This window comes from Cyprinus carpio, chromosome A19 (assembly GCF_018340385.1).
Source record: "Cyprinus carpio isolate SPL01 chromosome A19, ASM1834038v1, whole genome shotgun sequence".
Taxonomy (NCBI): Eukaryota; Metazoa; Chordata; class Actinopteri; order Cypriniformes; family Cyprinidae; genus Cyprinus; species Cyprinus carpio.
The window spans coordinates 12,232,920-12,254,575 of record NC_056590.1 but is presented as its reverse complement, the minus strand read 5'-3'; the positions used below and the strand labels follow the sequence as shown (position 1 = coordinate 12,254,575).

At 36.6% G+C, this 21,656-nt stretch overlaps 1 protein-coding gene across 1 annotated transcript in view; it reads left to right on the top strand.

The window, feature by feature from the left end:
- arhgef1a (Rho guanine nucleotide exchange factor (GEF) 1a) overlaps positions 1-21,656 on the top strand; it is a 44,357-nt gene that overhangs the window by 15,333 nt on the left and 7,368 nt on the right. The window contains exons 8-19 of the mRNA XM_042776525.1: positions 8,602-8,766; positions 15,768-15,835; positions 16,024-16,087; positions 16,279-16,408; positions 16,769-16,878; positions 17,553-17,696; positions 18,162-18,412; positions 18,856-18,980; positions 20,318-20,436; positions 20,667-20,915; positions 21,051-21,127; positions 21,255-21,430. Coding sequence (XP_042632459.1) covers positions 8,602-8,766; positions 15,768-15,835; positions 16,024-16,087; positions 16,279-16,408; positions 16,769-16,878; positions 17,553-17,696; positions 18,162-18,412; positions 18,856-18,980; positions 20,318-20,436; positions 20,667-20,915; positions 21,051-21,127; positions 21,255-21,430 — 1,678 coding nt within the window. The remainder of the gene's footprint in view (positions 1-8,601; positions 8,767-15,767; positions 15,836-16,023; positions 16,088-16,278; positions 16,409-16,768; positions 16,879-17,552; positions 17,697-18,161; positions 18,413-18,855; positions 18,981-20,317; positions 20,437-20,666; positions 20,916-21,050; positions 21,128-21,254; positions 21,431-21,656) is intronic.

The window sequence follows — 21,656 nt, the reverse complement described above, 5'->3', positions numbered from 1 at the left end:
CTTTCATTCTCTCTCTTTCTGTCCATCTATTTCAGTGTAGAGTCATGGCCACAGCTAACGCCCACTATCATTGTAACCACTAGCTTCAGTGTAATGCAGATTAATGTGAAATGCGCACAACACATAAATGAGCTCTGTTTCTTAGATCATTTAATCTACAGCTATGTAAAATCAAAAAGGAACCTGTTTGCTCTTAGATCAGGAGACTTGGTGATCTTACCTATGTTTTGTTTAATGATCAACTTAGATGTTTAGTCTTAGATGTTTCTTTTAAAATCAAATTCTTGAATTACATTTAAAACAAAGGTATAGCATGGATGCTATTATTTGGCTTCAGAGAAATTTAAGGAGAAATATCTGAGTTCATATTTAAATTTCTGACTTTTCATTGCAGACTTTGGTGTCGTTTGAGCACAATTTGAGACCTTGACTTTTTACTCAGGACGAAAACTGATCAGCAGAAGACAAGTTTTCAGTTTGTTCTCCTATTTAAATCTAATTCTGAAAACATAAAAAAAAGAAAAAAAAAGAATTTTATTCTGTTCTGTTGAATAAACGGTTAACCCTTAATATTTGTTTTACATAAATTGCTTCAGACGTTTCTGAGCTTATAATATTATTATTATTATTTATTAATTAATTTTATTTATTTTTATGTATTTACCTATTGTATTTTAAAAAAAAAAACATTGAAAGTAGTTCAAAAGGCAAAAACGGCAAAAGTTAGAGATAATTTAAAAAAATTCAAAAAACAATAAAAAAGTATCAAAAATATAAAAAGTAAGAATTTAAGAGGAATTTATTTAATTATTTATTAATATTTTTCAAATACATTTAAAGTCATTGTAAAAGTCATGGCAAAAATAGCTCAATTGAATTTTTGTTTTTCAAATACTTTGAAAGCAAAAACCAGCAAAAGTTAGAGATAATTTAAAAAGGTGAAAAGAGGAAAAAATAAAAGTGAGATATAATTTTTAAAAGTGAAAATGGATTATATTATATTATATTATATTATATTATATTATATTATATTATATTATATTATATTATATTATATTATTTACTTACTTACATACTTATTTTCTGAGGTCAAATGAATGATGAATAACAAGATCAGCTTGTTAGATCTGCAGTCAGTGCACTCGTTGAACCGGCACTGATTATGAAGTGGCATCTCACTTATTAGCATTTGTTAGCATAGCTTGCAGCAGACCGCTCCAGTGACATCAGCATTATGCGAGCACAGAGGCAGCCCCTCCAGTACTCACTGAAGACAGAGTATTCATCATTATTGATTCGGTCAGGAGTGCTGCAGGGGCTGAAATCTGACTGCTAATAAACAACATAGCTGGTCCCATGCCACAGATTTGTTATTACCAACACAAGGAAGAAAGCTTGTGTGCATGAAATTAAAGTAATCGTGAGTAAGAGGGAGAGGGAGAACAAGTGTTGAAACATTTGTGTGGAAGTCCGCCCACAGTGCAATCTGTCCTTCCTCAGAGACAGTGAACGAAAGAGTGCACAAGAGAGAAAGACAGAGAGAGAGAATGATGCATCATGATTTAAAGGTGAAGAGCTGGTGTATTTCACAGAAATAGACGTCATATTCTAATTTTCTACCAGAATATGGAAGGAGCTGGGTGGAGGGATGGCCTTTTGAGAGAGAACAGTGATGCAACAGATTTTATTACGTCCACATACTGACATAGTACGTTAAGGTTTTTGTTTGAATCTTACTATTTATTCTGAGAATTTATTTTAACTAACATAATCAAGTAATTTAATGAAACCTCTTTATACCAACACAAACTGGCTTTGATGTAACAGTCAGAACTTTTTTTATGTATAACAAATAAAATTCATAGTATTCAGTTATAAGCAATGTAAACATAAGCATTTTTTTATATTACAGATATAGTTTTAAGTGTGTTTATTTATATATATATATATATATATATATATATATATATATATGTACATATATATACACATATAGAGAGAGAGAGAGAGAGAGAGAGAGAGAATTTATATGTATAGAATTTTGTCATTTTTATTGTAATATGAATTATAAATTAAATAAATGTATAAATATTTCTATAATATAAAACGTGATATAAACACATTTTATAGTAATATGAATTATAAATAAAATAAATATATAAATATTTTTATAATATAGGATGTGATTTAAATAAATTGTCACACACACATGCATATATATGTATACCCCCCCCCACCACCACAAGCTTTTAATTTTATTCTTCAACTCTCAATCTGCTCATTTTACTCTTTTATCTGTTCCACAACCAGATTATGTCATCTGAGCTACAGTCAGTATTGTTTTATGAATCCAAAATAACTAGATAGGACAGTACATCTGTTGAAAGATTTGACCTGCTTTGATCTTGCTTTAATCTGCTGAGATTTGACTAGCTTTAAACCATGCAACATATTTAAAACAGAAAAAGCATTCAGCTAGTCTTTTGCATGCCTCTATGAATGTGCCCGTACAGTATAAAACCCCCAAACTTTACCACCCACTGTAAACTTTCCAGGCTCCCCTCATAACCCAGACAAAGTCCAAGTGCACTGTTGGCATGGCGACAGATGTGGCCAAGGCGGGAAAAGAATCTCCCCTCCTCTCCCTTAGGCTCTCTTCCCAAAAGAAAACGTCCACCATTTTCTGCCTTTCCCGGTACACAGAGGTAATCTGCAGAGGTGCAGGCAGAGCCACTCGAATACTCCAGCATTTAGAAACATTAGATACATACCTACCGATCTAAGATGACATTATATGTTGATTTGCATAATAAATTAATTATCCATTGTTTCATTTTCATTTAAGGTAGTTCTGATTTCACTCAAGGGTGCTTTTTGCTTGCTTATGCAGACCACAAGCTTTCCGATCATTAGTCTTAGTTCCTTCTAGGGCGTACAGCCCTCTCTGAGAAATGCTAAATGTGTTGGTGTTAAAGTTAGTGCTTAAGACGTCATTGTTTGTTTGAAGGTGTTCTGCCACTGGGTTTGAGAGTCGACACTGCTGTTGTTGTTCTAGAACCAGCATTACATCACGACAGATGGTGGCATTGACTAATGTACTTAAACCACACAGATGTTTTCATCATATAAACTTGTGACAAGTCTAATATTAATATGCATTTTATTTATTATTATTATTTTTTTTAGGATTTTGCAAAGACTAAAACTGACTAGTATAACCATAGATATTAATAGCCTACTAATTCTAGGGATATAACACTCACAGAAAATTATCAAGGTAATTCTATAGTTAGAAGTGCATGTGATTTTTTTAATGTATTTTTAGTATTATTATTTTACACATCATAGCTGATAAATAATGTTTAAAGTTTATTAAAATGTAAACGATGTATAAATATGTAGTGATATAATTATGCCTTCAGAAAGGTAACATGTCATTTCTAAAGTTTAATGTAACATTACAACACATGTGATCAAGGTGGTTTACTATTTAATGTCTTTTTCTGGCTAAATATAGGCTAACAAATAAAGAAAAGACGTTTACTTCTTGATTGATTTAGAAATATTTTCAATATGGCGTCAGTTAATCATAAAGTTAAGCGACAAAATACCACTCATCTTAATTGAACCATATAAAATTATTCTATAGCCTACTGTTAGTGTTATCTAAGCGTTTGGGATACAGTCATCTTGCGCTTCCTGAGAGAGAGAGAGAGAGAGAGAGAGAGAGAGAGAGAGAGAGAGAGAGAGAGAGAGAGAGAGAGAGAGAGAGAGAGAGAGATTATTTCCCTCAAAGTTACCGCACTGTGCTGTTCTGTGAATGTCTCCTGCCTTTTAAAAACGCTGCTATTAGACATACACGGGGCCAAAGAGGAACTTTTATCTTAATTAATGGGATATACATATGGTTTTGCCGTAAGAGGAATCGTTTTTCGTTGTACTAAAGACGATTAAAATATCGCCATGTCTCGAGTAGCGGATTTGTCGAAACTTCGCCAGGAAAGGATAAGAGAGATCAATCAGAGGGTAAGTGCAATGACGCGTGTTTTAACTAGATTGTCGCGAGAATTAAAACAACTTGGACGTTCTGTTTAAAATGTCCACTTTAATATTGGTTTGTCATGGTTCGTAAGGGATTTTAGGCTTATAGGGACTATAATATTGATAATAAAAATATTTGGTTTTGAAAAGTAGGTTGTCAGTTCTTTGCAAGCCAACTTTATTTGTATTTTCATAATACATACATTCCAAAGCGACGTAACACTACTTCAAAAGAGGACTGAGTGTGTTTTATGACTATAAAAATACATCAGGTATTAACCTAGTGGTTGTACCGTTATACACGTAGCAGGTAAGGAAATATGTCATCTTATGTATGATGCGAAGGCAGCACAGAAACTGCTTCTAAATAAGCATATAAACTCATCTATACAGGTACAGTTGCTGGAATAGATGTCATTGAATAAATTTGTTTTAATATGACCTGTGGATATAAAAATGTCATGACAACAAAGTTCAAGTCTGCTTAAATGCTGCATTTGCACAGAAGCAAAGCAGCATCAGATTCACTTCTGATGATAGAAGTTGAGGTGGGTTAGAACTGCAGACTTTTTTTTTAGCTACAGCTTTTATGTAGCATTTCATCTTTACACACAATTTGTAGCCAGGACAGAGCCTGCTCAGAGCAGCCTTAACCCAGGTGTGTAAAAACACCTTGAGTAAGTGGTTATATGCTTGCTTTTGGCACTGAAAGTGCACCTTTTTTGTCCAGTTATTAGCTTCAGTATGAGTTTGAGTTGTGTGGGTGTTACTGAGTGGGAATGTTGAACAACAGACTGTGTGTGTGTGTATGTGTGTGTGTGCGTGTGCATAGAGAAAGATTCAAGAGAAAGAGAGCCAAAAGAGAGGTTGCCATAGAAATAGCGCTCGGTTAAAGCATCAATTCCAGATTTAGGTCCGAAAGCAAGATTTTTTTTAAACCATGAGATGTGTTTTTGCTCACACATACATGCACACCATCTCACCACATCTTCTTCTAAGTGGTGATGTCAGAGGTCAAACTGATGTCAACATCAGTTCGGGCATTTTAAATGTCCAAGGCCTGGTTTACTTGTCCTAGTATTTCCCCTGTCCTGCAGAGATAAACTGATGTAATCTGCCAATCTTTGTCAATTTTTGGCCATTAAAAATGCCCACTTGGCACATTGACAAGCACTCTCTGGTGTTATTTGCGAAATCCATCAGCATCCAAAGAGCAGAGACATGTTGTCACACCATGTGGGGTAAGTTGTCACATGGAACCTACAGTTTAACAACCTAACAGGCTTTAAATAAATAATATATATAAACAATTCAGAAATGTACATGGTGTCTCTCTGTAATTGAACCAAACCTTATAGTTGACATACACTCTCTGTGACAACTAGCCCCAGCCTCTCGAGTATTTATGTCGACATTGGCTTTTGAAATAATCCATGTCAGTTGACTGCTACTGTCCTGTACTGTAATTTGCTTTTGTGTGAAAGTGTTTGCGAAGAATGTCAATGTCAACTTATCAGTCATGGTTCCCCGTAGGCCAGCTGTATCCAGGCCATCTTGCCACAGCAGGCTGAACTAAATCTGGAGCTGGGACTATTCGAACTAGAGCACCGACGTTAAGTCCTGCCAATCTCAACCCATTTCCTTGACGGGAGATGACACCAAACTTTAGACAGGCTTGCTGAACCCAGACAACACTGTGTTAAGGGCACATACCGCTCGTGCTTTTGTACAGAAAGTTTGATTCAATGTCAACTTTCAAGTGAACTACGACCACAGAGGTTGTTTTCGTTTTGCATGCTCAAATAAATTTCATTACCCTGACATTATTTTTATAAACGCAGATTTGGAAATGTTAACTGTTCTTAGTTTGTGCCTCTGTGGTTTGTTATATACAGAGTCATACTCAAGTTTAGTTACAAAAAAGTGTCACTTTATCTACACAGACCACATTGTATGTTCTCCGATTTAGAATGAGCTATTGTGACTTCCCAAATCTGCATGATGATCGCACACACGCGTATCAAACAATTCAGAAACATCCTGGAAGGTCTGGTTTTGAACAAACCAATTTGTAATTTGAAAGCAATATCCTGCAGGTTGTAGACTGCTACAGACACACACACACTAACCGGTTTTTAATATATGTTCTGTTGCTTACTTCCAACACGTGTTTGTGTTCCTGTGGCAACCTTTACTCATGCCTCGTGCAGATTAGAAAGAGGAAGTGCTCTCTCAATATTTCCTGCTTTGCATGTCAAGAGAGTGGCTGATTTTCAGAATAGGTAATCCCAAAATGGTCTGGTGTCATCAGAGATTAAAAAATATGAGACATCTTAAAAATTCAGTTGACAGTTCAAATTCATGTTTAGAATTGTTTCTCTAGACGTTTATCTTTCTCTGTCCTTCATTTTAACAAATAAACTCATAGTAAAGCATACATAAAAGAGGAAGATGGTCAGCCTGGACTGAGCAGAGCTTCTGTAATAAAGCTGACTAGAATAGTAACCCAACACAAGCTGCTGGTCAAACCTTTTATGATTAAGAACAATGCAGATGTAGACAGCTCAAAACTTTGGATGGGTTAAACTGAGTTTACGGAGTTGCACTGTTAATTGAGCAAAAAGGATACCTGGACTTTTTCAGTTTACCTAATTTAAAGATGGAGTGTGTTTGTGTTGAGCTGTGTTACTCTGGAGCCACTGGAAAATTATTTCATGACAGCGCAGATTGGGTGATGGCACCACAAGAATATACACAGTCCTAAACTCTAGCAAATATCCTGTCGGCATATGAGCTGCGACGTCAAAGGCAGCAGACAGGAACATATATACGTGGAATATTTCATTATATTATGAAGGATGTTTTGCTAGTGGCCACTCAAAATGTAAAACAGCTCAGATGGTTTGCTCAAAAAAACCTTTCTACACTGTACCAGTGAGAAAAGATGGCAGGTTGCAAGCTAAAACTGAAACTATTAAAAATAATTTTCGTTATTTGAAATAAAGCTGATATAAAATATAAATATTAGAAGGAAATACGGAAAATGGAAATAAAAATGTTTCTTTGGTAGCTGAAAATAAATTTCCACTGAAATAAGTTTAAGTTGTACTAACATTACTAGACTAAAATAAAAATAAAAGCTAAATAGAAATATTTAAAAACTAATAAAAATGACAAAACTACCTTTCTCCATTAATTTCAAACGCACAGCACTTGGCCTTTTAGCAGACTGTTCACAAAGACCCTCACAGGTTGAAAGAGAGGACAAATGCAGAAAAAAATAGAAACAAACTTATCAAACCAGGCATGTACATAACAAAGACACACAAATAGATGAAGTTAGTCATAGAAATGAGAGCCATTGTTTGCATGAACCGCATGAGTGACTTTTTATAGTGGCTGATAGGGTTCATTTGTCTTTCCCTTGAAAGGCTGATAAGCAAAGATTAGCTTTACCAATGAAAACCAGTTTACGGGCATGAATGTTCTGTATATGTTTTATGATGAAATCTTTTACCAGTAAATACATCCTTCTAGACATTCAATATGGCCATTGTTGGAAGTATGTGCTCTTCCAAAACAGTGTTTGCAAGTTCTCTTTTGAGTTAGTCTTTTCCCTGTTTGTGAATTCAGCCTTTACCAGTTCGGCAGAATCGTTTACACCAGGGGTCTCCAACCTTTTTTACACCAAGGACCGGTTACGTTTGAATATTTTCTCACGGACTGGCTGGACGGTATAACATATAAAAAATATAAACAAATCAAAAATGCTCCACAGCATTGTCATTGTGCTTTAAATATTTTTTTTCTTGCTTATCCAAAAAAAATGATCAGATCTGTGACTCAAAAAAAAAACCACAATATAATGCATTGAACCACTATATATATATATATATAGGCTATTATATAGTATTAAAGTGGTTCAACGCATTATATTGTAGTTTTTTTTTTTTTTTTTTTTTAGTCACAGATCTGATAATTTTTTTGGATAAGCAAGAAAAAAAATAAAAAAAAATAAAAACATATACGCAACTATGTATTTCTGCATTGTCTGAAACACGTCTCTATATGCTTGTGCGTGCTTTGATTGTGTGCAAGAACAGCGCGTGAGTATCAAATTGAGCTCTCTCTCCTTTCTTATTCTTGTGGTTTAAAATAGCTTGAACGTGTAAATTGGCAAATTAATCTGCGAATCACGTGCGTGCCGAACAGTATAGGGTCTCGTATCACGGATCAACTGTGATTCGTTTAGCCCCTAATATGTGACAGAACAGAGCAATATCTTTCATTTACTTATTTAACATGAAATCGTCAAATTGCTACTCCATATCAATCGCATACAACAAGTAGTTGGTCGCGACACAATAGAAACTGAGATGTAATAGTGTCATCATTGTCTGTTTGTGTGAGTGTCGATTGTTCTTTGACCAGCTCAAAGTTTGTTTGTTTTTTCGTATAATGATACAAGGCTAAATTTACTCTGGTGGAGACAATTTATATGTATACATATATAAAGATGCCATGGGTGATTATTTAATTCAGAACCTTTTTGTCACAATCAAAATAAAAAAAATCAGCGCATGAGGGAGCGGGAGAGAGAAGCCAGAGATCGAGAGGCACGCTACAGTAATGGCCACCTCTTCAACTCACTCACCGTGTCTGGAACCACGCTCTGCTCGGCCTGCAACAAGAGCATCACCGCTAAGGAGGCTCTCAGCTGCCCTAGTGAGTCACACAGACACACACACACACACATATACAGTACATCACACTCAAAACTAGGGGTGTGCGGTATCACGATTTTTGATTGTGGACAAAATGTCTCTACGATCTGCTTTTGAAGAAATATCGTAGTATCGTGCTACAGCGCACATCCGATCAGTTGAAGTTCTGGCACCTCAATATACTGTACAACATGACATACATTCACATCAAATGTTAACTCATCGGTAGAGTTACACTCATGGGACACTGCACTTATTCACAATCACAAAAGTACATAATTTGCCGGTTAAGCATTTCATTTGTGTGCTTTTTCTGAGCGTGCACACATGAAGCACACACACTAAAGCCTGTCAAGCAGCGCCTGATTACTGGACTAAGTTATCTTTCGCATCTGATTCCGATAATACTGTCAAACACACACGAGGCTTACATTTAAAAACAGTTGGTTATGTCTGAAGAGAAAGAAAAATGGCTGTGTGTATGTGTGTAGCTCTTAAAGCGACACTACACTAATAGTACTAAACATGCTGCCGCTTTTCATTAAAGGGATAGTTGACCCAAAAAATTTTATTCTGTCATTAATTACTTACTCTCATGTTGTCCCAAGCCTGTATTAATTTCTTTCTTGCGCTGAAAGAACACAAAAGAAGATATTTTGAAGAATGTGGATAACCAAACAGTTGCTGGTCCCCATTGACTTAATAGTCGGGGGTGGAAATACTATGGAAGTCACTGGGGACCAGCAACTGTTTGGTTTCCCACATTCTCCAAAATAACTTTTATGTTCAACAGAAGAAAGAAACTCATTCAGGTTTAAAACAACTTGAGAATGAGTAAATGATGACAGAATTTTCCTTTTTGGGTGAACTTTCCCATTAATGTTAATAAAACAACAATGCTCTTGACTGAAGAATTTTAATACAGTTGCTTTAATAAGAATCAATGTATAATTTATATAGTGAAATATATATATAGTGTTTTATTTTCATATTTGTTCATTCAATTTCTAGGATGCTGCTGCTAAATACACCTACTGTACCTGAAATATAAAGCACTGATTTTATTTTATTTGTATATAATGTGTATGTGTAATGTGTATCTTTGTTCTTATTTTTTAATAACAAAAAAATAATGACAGATTTTTATTTTCACCCATTTTGGTCTAAATGTCTGCTATTCTTTTTTATTTTATATGTTGTTAAATTGTAAAGTAAAAAAAATTGTAAAGTAAAAAAGGGAAATTAGTTTGGCTGTACTGCTCAGAAAACTTAGTAAAATAGTAAAAGCAACATGACGTGAAGAATCGTAAAATTGTGAATTGTGGTTTTCCTGAAAGAAATCGTTATATGATATTTTTGCTATATTGCCCACCCCTACTCAAAACCCACAAAATGAACCAGTAATCCTGTCTGCCAAGTTTATTTAAAGGTGCTGCATGTAGGATTGACACCGAGTGGTTGAACTAGGTATTGCAGTCCAAATTCAAAATATTGGAGAGGGTATTTTTCACCCGGCCGCTCCTCCTCAGACTTGAGCACACGCAGGTTGCAAGCTTGACAACACAAACAGGAACGAGCGCACTTGACGATGAACGAAATGAAATACGCTGCATTTTCTGCCAACTGGCAACCCGGGGTGCCAAAATACAATTGGGTAAACTGGCAGTGGGCGGGTTTCACAAACCAAAACAAACAACAGTGATGTATTGTATAATGTGTATGTGCGCAGGCATGCAGTGTATCTTTACACAGTGACATCCCCAACTACTGGCATGCATTATACAGCGTTTTTAGTTTTAGCTTTTTCGCGGATTTGTGTAATCAGGGATCATTTTTGACAATGTTGTCATCTGTATGCAAAACGTTGCAAAAACAAAAATGAAAAACTTTACCTTTTTAGTACAATTGCTGTTGGGTAAACATACCCAGAAGTAGTCAGTCCTCAGGTCTCTGTGATATTATGGTTTTTGTTACCACTTCAATGCAGTTCTGTGGGATTTTTATCACTAAAAACTCTACAAAAGTAATAGCATTCCTCTTCCAAACAAGCTGATGTTTGTTCATCAGTGATGATAGGATGTCGTGGATGTTTGTTGCCATGCGTTTGCTAAGGTGTTCTGGGTAGTTTTAGCTTGTTGCTATGTACTTGGGTGTTCTGGATTGTTTTTAATGTTCCTATGTGGTTGCTAGGGTGTTGATATAAGTCTACAAGTCCAAAAAGCTGATTCCCAAGACTATAGGATGTTCTAGTTTCTTTACCCCATCTGATTTTCTTCACTATTTTCATAGTATGCCTGATAAATGCTTTGAAAGGTGACATCATACCTCTCCCAAATTAGCCAACTGATTGGACGTATCATTCATGTAGGACTCATGAATAAGTATTTAACTTTGTGCTAATGTTTAATACTTATGGTTAGGGATCTGAACACAACCTTAATAAGTATGAGCGCCAGTAGTAATTGTGATTAGACACTGATTATAAGTAAAGTATAATAGCAGTACTGTTCTTGATTAATGTTTGCTTACATCCTCTGTTGATGAAATCCCCAGGAATAAATGCTCCTGACGAAACCCCAGGAGGAGCTTGTTTGCGATCCTGCCAATCACATCGCAAAGGCTATAAAAACAGCCACTTACCTCACTCCTTCCAATGATTATTTCCGGCTTTCTTCCCCCATTCCAACTCCCCACTTTCTTTCCATGATTGTCTCCAGGACTTTGAGCTTGAGATGAACATAAGCCTCTTTATTACTTAGAAGCAACACCTGTCTACCCATTCCCTCTTTCACATGACATACATATGTTGCAGCCCTGTACTGCTGTCTTGAGTCTTATAATGTGGTGAAATGGAGAGTATGAGGAATACTTTTAGTGGCTGGTCTACCACAGCATGCCAAGATAACACACACACACACACACACAATACACACACACACACACACACACACATACACATCTTGAAGTTAGATGTCTGGATAATTTTCTTTATGCAGACACAACCCTGCAATGGGAAGTGTATTCCCACACACACACACATATGCATAAATGCTAACATGATAAAATGCATAAAAAATAACATTTTAGAGACATTAATACTCATTCTCAAAGGATGCATTTGTGGCATAATGTTGATTACCACAGAAGATAATTTTCGGTTTTTAACTAAATTGTGGTTCCAGCAAGGCATTTACAATAAGAGCAAACAGGGTGACGCTCTTGAAGGGTTTAAAAGCAGTCAAAGGTTATTTCAGCTCTGTTTTAGCTTCTTGACTTTTTGTTGTCATGGAAGAGTTGAAGTATTCAAATTAACTTTTGCGCAGACAGGGTTAGTAGTGTTTTATTACATTAGTCTAATGTTAGTATGTATAAGGTGGAACAGGTTAAAATGATTATGCTTCAAACTTAACTTGCATTAAACCTGAATAGCTGGTGCACTCTCACACCCTTTCCTGTTTCGCTGTGCTCATCTCTCATCTCTCATTTCTTGTTCTCTGTTCTACTATTGCTTTTAGCTTCTTCCTTATTTTGTCATCGAGATCAGATTTCAAGACCCGACAGTACGAGCCACTCACTGACGAGCTGCTCTGTGCTCGGCTGCTCTGGTCTGGGTATTGATTGCACTGAGAGCCTGTGTGGGTGTTGGAACATGTAGTTTGTGCCTCTGTACACAGCAAGAGAGAGAGCAAAGGCCATTTGAGTGGGATCAGATTTACACTAGATCTTAAAGAGAATTAGATAAATGTAGCCTATATTCATAAAGATGCTGTTTTATTTCATGTTTCGTAGAAGAAAAAGGGAATAAGGATGTGAAAAAAACTACATATTTTTAAAATGAACTTAGTGGGTTGTCTGAATGACTTGCTAATTGGTTTTAGGAAGCACTGGATAAAGGGCTGGGTTCACCTTGGTCAGATGCATGGTTATTGCGATCAAAAACAGCTGGACAAAATGCAATGGAATGAAACAGAACACAGTCACTGTGTGTTTTAAAATATTTTTAGCTTGATACGCCTTATAAAAGCAAAACACTGCTAAAGTGAGTCACAGTGCAACTGCAAAAGACATCTGTTTGCATGCATAAGGCTGTAGCAGTGGAGCTTGAAAGGGCATGTATTTCATATTATGAAGAGACTGTCAGCTTTGTATGTGTATACAATGTAATATTATATATATATATATATATATATATATATATATATAGTATATATATATATATATATATATATACAGGTCCTTCTCAAAAATTAGCATATTGTGATAAAAGTTCATTATCTTCCATAATGTAATGATTAAACTTTGCACACGCATCATTGCACACCAACTGAAATATTTCAGGTCTTTTATTGTTTTAATACTGATGATTTTGGCATACAGCTCATGAAAACCCAAAATTAGCATATTTCAAACGACCAATAAAAGAAAAGTGTTTTTAATACAAAAAAAGTCAACCTTCAAATAATTATGTTCAGTTATGCACTCAATACTTGGTGGGGAATCCTTTTGCAGAAATGACTGCTTCAATGCGGCGTGGCATGGAGGCAATCAGCCTGTGGCACTGCTGAGGTGTTATGGAGGCCCAGGATGCTTCGATAGCGGCCTTAAGCTCATCCAGAGTGTTGGGTCTTGCGTCTCTCAACTTTCTCTTCACAATATCCCACAGATTCTCTATGGGGTTCAGGTCAGGAGAGTTGGCAGGCCAATTGAGCACAGTAAGGTGCCAGGTCGTGCTGAAAAGCGAAATCTTCATCTCCATAAAGCTTTTCAGCAGATGGAAGCATGAAGTGCTCCAAAATCTCCTGATAGCTAGCTGCATTGACCCTGCCTTTGATAAAACACAGTGGACCAACACCAGCAGCTGACATGGCACCCCAGACCATCACTGACTGTGGGTACTTGACACTGGACTTCAGGCATTTTGTGCATTTCCTTCTCCCCAGTCTTCCTCCAGACTCTGGCACCTTGATTTCCGAATGACATGCAAAAATTTGCTTTCATCCGAAAAAAGTACTTTGGACCACTGAGCAACAGTCCAGTGCTGCTTCTCTGTAGCCCAGGTCAGGCGCTTCTTTCTGCCGCTGTTTCTGGTTCAAAAGCACACGCCTGTGCACGGTGGCTCTGGATGTTTCTACTCCAGACTCAGTCCACTGCTTTCGCAGGTCCCCCAAGGTCTGGAATCGGTCCTTCTCCACAATCTTCCTCAGGGTCCGGTCACCTCTTCTCGTTGTGCAGCGTTTTTTGCCACACTTTTTCCTTCCCACAGACTTCCCACTGAGGTGCCTTGATACAGAACTCTGGGAGCAGCCTATTCGTTCAGAAATTTCTTTCTGTGTCTTACCCTCTCGCTTGAGGGTGTCAATGATGGCTTTCTGGACAGCAGTCAGGTCTGCAGTCTTACCCATGATTGCGGTTTTGAGTAATGAACCAGGCTGGGAGTTTTTAAAAGCCTCAGGAATCTTTTTGCAGGTGTTTAGAGTTAATTAGTTGATTCAGATGATTAGGTTAATAGCTCGTTTAGAGAACCTTTTCATGATATGCTAATTTTTTGAGATAGGAATTTTGGGTTTTCATGAGCTGTATGCCAAAATCATCAGGATTAAAACAATAAAAGACCTGAAATATTTCAGTTGGTGTGCAATGAATCTTAAATATATGAAAGTTTAATTTGTACCATTACATTATGGAAAATAATGAACTTTTTCACAATATGCTAATTTTTTGAGAAGGACCTGTATATATATATATAGACTTTTAGAATGACAAATATTTTCTATTTCAGGTAAACGCTGTTCTTTATATTCAAAATTATATTCAAAATTAAAAAATCCTGAAACAAATGTATCACGGTTTTCACAAAAATATTAAGCAGCACAAATGTTTTCAGGATTGATGACTTTACTTTAGTACCAAATCAGCATATTAGGAAGATTTCTGAAGGATCTCGTGACACTGAAGACTGGATTAATGGCTGGAATAAATATAATATTATTGTTTTTACTGTATTTGTAATAAAATAATTGTAGTCTTGGTGAGTATAAGAAATTGCTTACCAACTCCAAGATTTAAAATTATGAAAATATACAGTACATAGCAAAGTGAATATATAGCAAAGCAAAATCTGTTTAATTCTCTTAGAGAGCAGTGAGAACAAATGAGGAGCGAATTGAGACCTGCTTCAGTTATTTTTTAAAAATGACATTTCTACTGTAATTTATGTCTATTTTTGAAATAAAATGTTCCTCTACAGTGCTTCATTTCTGAGATGCTCTGCTGCTCCTTGGGTGATTATTTGAAGGTGTATGTTGTGGGGCATTCAGGCCAGGGAAACCCTGCCGGAGCCCCCGTCCCTCTTCCTTCCCAGCCATGCTCAAAACAGGAAGCAAAGCCGTTCTGAAACAATAGGGGTTCAGAGGCAAAAGCAATACGGCACAACCCGAGAAAACATTCAGTGACTAGTAGCATGCCAGTAAGAAGATCTAGAACAAGCATTTTAACGCAGACATGGACAGAGGTCAAGAGGGAGAGAAAGAGAGGCAAAAAATGGGTATGGTACATCTGAGATTTACTTCATTATTTGCCGTAATTTTGGAGAGGATAGGAGGTTAGAGTACAGGTTAGAGGAAATTTCTTTTTAATTTCCTTACTGGAAAATACCTAAATTCCTTGTTTGAAAACCCAGTGGTTGGTTTCTTGCTGGTTTAAGTTGATAGATCATCTTAGACCAACAATAAACCAGCTACTTATTAGTCTAACAGAGGCAAGATAGTTTTTGGCACATTGTGTTAAGTCAGCCAACTAATGACTAATTTAGACCAAGCAGAAATCAAATTAAGATTTACGTGACCATGCGAAGAGCACAGTCGTCATTCATCACATTTTTGAATAAATGAAGAAAGTGTGAGTATGTGGTTGTGCTGAAGAAAAGAGTGTGTGAATATTATACTGTCTGATGAGGAAAATAAAATAACAGTGGTTTTGCTGTCTGCTCTTTTTTTTTTCCAGCCTGTAATGTCACCATCCACAACCGCTGCAGGGACACACTACCAAACTGTGTCAAAATGAAACAAAAGGTGGGATATTAGTGCACGCACTTGTCAAATGGGTTACTTGGACCACAGACTTGCAGACACTGGCTTTGATTCATGGTATGATGTAGAAGAAATGTATTTAAACTGGGTCCGTTTTCATGATACGGTTAATGAAAAAGATTTAGTCTAAATATGTCGTGAATTTGATCTGTCTGTATGTGTCACAATAGCAACAGAAACTGGCGCTGATGAGGAACAATTCAACCTATCAGAATGTGACGCTGAGGAATAAAGGTGAGGATGTGATGGAAACAAGTGCACTGTTTACATCTGATAGTTACATCTGATATTAACATGTGGCATGCGTGTTCTTTGACTAGCTGTGATTAGATATCAGTGAGAGGAGCATTTGATTATGATTGACCAAAACTGAGTAATACCAGGTCTTTACATGACATTACTCTCTTTTTTCTGCCTCCCTGAAGCCAATTTAAAGGATAGGCCGAGCTCTGCCATCTACCCATCAGACACTCTTCGCCAGTCACTTCTCGGGTCCCGTCGCGGACGGTCTTCCCTCTTACTTTCAAAGAGCGTCTCCACCAATAACATTGCAGGGTGAGTGACAGACAGATGCATAAAACGGGCTCTTTTCTGTAAAATGTACCAATAAAACACTAAATGAACAATGAAATGTAATTTCTATCTTTTTGTGGTTTTGTGTGTGTGTTTGTGGCTATTTTAGTTTAATGTAAGCAGTTTTGTTTGAATGTTGTACATTAGTCATTTTTTTATTCTTTTAATATATTTTTATTTTAAATTTGTTTTTTTGTTTGTTTGTTTCTGTGGTGATTTTAATGCCTGCCTCTCATTTTGTCGTATTTTGTTTTGTGTACTTTTTTTTGTGTGTCTTTTGCATGGGATTGCATGCATGCGTGTACATCTGTTTGTATGCATGCATCTGGTGTGTGCGTGTAGGACTCTGAATGATGACTCTCCTCTGGGGCTGCGCAGGATCTTGTCTCAATCCACAGACTCACTCAATTTCAGGAGCAGAACCATGTCCATGGAGTCACTCAATGATGAGGGTGAGACACACGAAACACACCACTCAAGGACACACAAGCATTCAAACACAGTAGATATACTTTAAAGTATACACAAAAAATTTGAAATAAGTAAGATTTTATTAAAGAAATGAATACTTAACCAGCATTAAAGCATTTTTTAGCATAGCCATCATTTTATTACAATAAAGACTTTTCTAACGTCCATAAAATATTAAGCAGTATCACTGTTTTTAACATTGATAGTAATTAGAAATGTTATTAGACTGTAGAATGATTTCTGGAGGATCATGTGACACTGAAAACTGGAATAATGGCTGCTGAAAATTCAGGAATAAATAACATTTTAAAATATATTACAATAGAAAACTGTTATTTTTAAATGGCAATAATATTTCATAATATTCACAATTTTTACTATGTTTTTGATCCAAATAAATGCAGCCTTGGTGACCATAAGAGACTTTGTTCAAAAACATTAAATCTTACTGACTGCAAACTTTTGAATGGTAATGTATCTTATGAAGAATTTAATTCTTATGAAGAAAAAAATATTTTTAAGAAATTTAGAGCTGCATTTTTGATTGGTGTGATTGGCAGTTGACCAGTTCCAAAATTCTATGATCAACCTGTTTGCCTTCAAGCTAAAGTTATAATACAGAAATGGTTATGGTTATCCTTCCTTTTGCGTCTAGGAGAGGTCTACTTCACCTCTCTGCTGGAAGATCTGGAGGTTGAAGGCCAGGAGTTTGAAGCAGATTCCTGGAGCATGGCAGTAGATTCCACCTACTTACAGACCCACCGTAAAGATGTTATCAAGAGACAGGACGTCATCTATGGTTAGAAAAAAGTGAAGATTTAAGTTTAAAATCAAAGTATGTTTATGACTGTAAATGGGCCGTTGACTTTAAAACCTGATAAAAATGCTATTAATTGCTCGCACATGAACAGCAATGCCTTTCCAGATGCTGTATCTACTTTTCTGAGAATGAAAATGAGCCACTGAGGGATAGATGTCTGTTCAAGTACTCTTAATGTCTTATATTAAATATAAAATAAATGGCCTATATTAAAATTCCATACTAATTTGTTGGGGAAAAAAATGCTAAAAGTGAATTTATGTAGGCTATCACAACATTATAATGTGGATGTTCACATTGAGATTTGCTTAAGATTACCTTGTTTTCCTTCAAATCAAATATAATATGGTATCTACCCTTATTAATAAGGACATTTGTTTGGGTTACATGTCCAACAAAGGCCCATTAACTGTTGTATTTTACACCTCTCCGATATCATTTCAGAGCTGATCCAGACGGAGCTCCATCACGTTCGGACCCTGCGGATCATGGATGGGGTGTTCAGGCGGGGTATGCTGGAGGAGGTGCAGCTGGAGCCGGGGGTCGTGCACGCGCTGTTCCCCTGCCTGGAGCGCCTGCTGACAATTCACATGCACTTCCTCACGCAGCTCCTCACACGGCGCGCTCAAAGCCTGCAACCTGACAGCACAAACAATTTCACCATCACTCAGATCAGCGATTTGCTAATACAACAGGTAGGAGGGCAATTGTTAGTATAGGTGGGCGAAACTAAGTAAAAATGCATTTGGTTACATTTGGCCTGCCTTATGTGATTTTGGATGAACGTATCGGTTTTAATTGCCAGTTTAAAGTGTGAAATATAAATGAGAGCTTTCAATTCAATGCATTAATGTAAAATAAAAATAAACAGCGTTAATTATGCAACAGTGCAACAAAATTGAATGGGTATGTTTTAAACTATTTTTAACATAGCACCTTAAAAAATATCATACATCCGTTGCATTGCAAATGCATGATTTTGTTTGAGAAAAGCATGATGTAGAGGGAGTTAAAAAGTCAAAAAAAAAAAAAAAGTGACAAATGGAAATTTACTGAATGTATGAGAGTGGGAGGCTGAAAGCTTTCAGGTTTCAAGGAGCAAATTGTTCATAGTGCACTGTCTTTGTGTGTACGTCAGTTCTCAGGTCAGTGCGCTGACGAGATGCTGAAGGTGTATTCTGAGTTCTGCAGTCGACATATGAAGGCTGTCAAACTCTACAAAGAGCTGCTGGCCAGAGACAAGAGACTGCAGCTCTTTATACGTAAAAAAAAAAGAGACACACGAGGGACTATGCAGTCCGAAGTCCGAGTGTTTTGTGTTTGAATAACCGGGTCAGCAGTTGTCTCCTCTTTTGTCGCTAGTGGGAGGACAGAGTGGTACTGAGTGATGAATGATGGTGGGTGGGTGCCTTAATGGATTAAATGCATGCAAATTCTCATAGGTGTGTGAATCATCAGATTTCCATGTATCATGATCAGGTTCAGCTCTTATGCTTTATTTTAATACATAATAGCGTAGTGTGGGGCTGTCACGATAAAACTGGTGACATCACAATTAGCGATGTCACAGCAGTAACTACTATGCTAATGAAAGCACTACTTTTATTTAAAAAGTTCAATATTGTCAGAAGAGTGATGTGGAAAGTGTTGGGTCCATGGTGAGACCCATGTTTGTCTGTTAACTTTCTTGTCAAAATATCTGCTTTCCTATTTTAATAAAGGCAAAAAGCCAACAAAAGTTTTAAGTATTAATATAAATATTAACAAGTTAGGGATGTGCCAGCAGTAAACTTCTGGTAAATCTCTGGTAAATACCTGATATTGTTAACAAATTATATGAATAATTAATAATAACAACAACAATAATATTTATTTGTTTGTTTGTTTATTATTTATTTGTTTGTATCAGCATCAAAAGCCATTTTTTGCTGCAAGATCAAAGTATTTTAAAGAAGATTCTGACTGGAATATGTACTGTATTATATATTGTTTATATATTTACTATATTATATATTACAAAAACAAATAGTAAAATGTCTGATACTATTAAATGGCTGATATTAAATTTATAAATTAATTTATTTTATTAATAATAATAATAACTTACTTTATTAGTAGTAGTAGTATTGCATTTCTTCTATTCCCATATCAGCATCAAAAGCTATTTTCATTGCAAAACTGAAAATATTTTAAAACAAAAAAAACTGGGCAAAATGAAAATGTATACTATATACTATAGTTTTTATAGTTATTACTAAATATAAAATAAACACAGATAAATGTACTTTTGTTTTAAATGCTACAAGTGAACTTAGGCATCACAATATTAGAATGTACCGTATGAGGGAAAGTTTTCAAGTACTTTTAAGTAATTTTATTACAGTCAGACTTCTATTTATAAATTAGTGTTTTAGTCATTAAATACTTGCTTGTTCTAGCTTATTAGACATGATGTTATGATGCCTGTCTAAAACCATTGTTCTTTAAGTGCCTTCATACACAAATCTGGCTGACTGTGCATGGCGACTGCTGTGGATTTTTGCCACAACCTAAAGTGTGTTTAGTCACCAGTCCATTTATCATTGTCTTTGTCTCTCTCAGAGGGTGAGTCGGCGTCCTCTCCTGCGTCGTCACGGGTTCCAGGAGTGCATCCTATTGGTCACTCAGCGCATCACTAAATACCCCGTTCTGGTGCAGCGTATCTATGACAACACCAAAGGTAAGACAGTGGCGTATAAATGTTGCCAATGTCAATATGTAACTGTATTCAAATAGCTGCTCACCTCCAGCCTTCCTTCCACAGTCTATAAACTTTTCAGTGTCCCTGTAATATAATATGTATCATTTTAAAAACCATTTTAAATAAAAAAAATGTGTATTATATACATATGTCATAAAATGCCCCTGGTTATGGACTTTTTAGACTGACTTTTGTGTGTAACAATGCAGACAATCCCGAGGAAGCTGCAGGTCTGTCTCGGTCACTGTCTTGTATGCGGGAGATGCTCTGTTCGGTGGACCAGCAGGTGTTGGAGCTTGAAAGGACACAGCGGCTGCAGGAGATCCGGTCCAGGGTTGACCCACGGGCCGAGGCCAAACTTCGCTCCGGAGCCTTGTTCAGGCCAGCCGAACTGCTCCGCAGGCAGCTGATACACGAAGGCACGCTGCTCTGGAAAACGCCCAGCTCTCGCCTCAAAGGTAGAGAAGACTCCGGCTGTTTCTGAGGAAGTGTGATGTGATATGTGTCGGTGTGAGAGGGAGAGAGACACACGTTATTGTATTAGCCGACATGTGTTTTAATGTACAGAATTTCCCGTTTTCTTTGTGTTCTAGATGTTCAGGTTATGCTGATGACTGATATTCTAGTATTCTTGCAAGAGAAAGATCAACGCTTCATCTTTGCCAGTTTGGTAAGTTACTTTGCAATAAAGTATTAAACTTTTGCACATAACATGCTGTGATACTTCGAATTGTGAGGTTTTATGAAGAGGAAGGTGCTCTTGGTAAAAATCATTTTTCTTCTCATTCTCTCTGTAGGATAAGTCTGCTGTGGTCTCACTGCAGAGTCTGTTGGTCCGAGACATAGCCAATCAGGAGCGAGGCTTGTTCCTGATCAGCAGTGAGTCCAGCCCACCTGAGATGTACGAGCTCTATGCGGCATCTAAAGACGACAGAAACACCTGGATAAGGCTCATACAGCAAACAATCAGCAGGTGAATGCATGCAGAAACACGCTCTGTACAGTCCACACAGCACCCACAGCTGCCATTTGACTTTTTCGCCATCTCTCTTTGCAATTCAATGGAAAATGCCTTGAAAGCACTTTTCTGTATTGTTCCTTTGTATTTTCTTTTGAATCAGGATGTTGGGGTGGGACATTTCGAAGGGATATGTCAGTTCTGTGGGAAGCTAGCCTTTGTTTATGTTACAGCTCAGCAA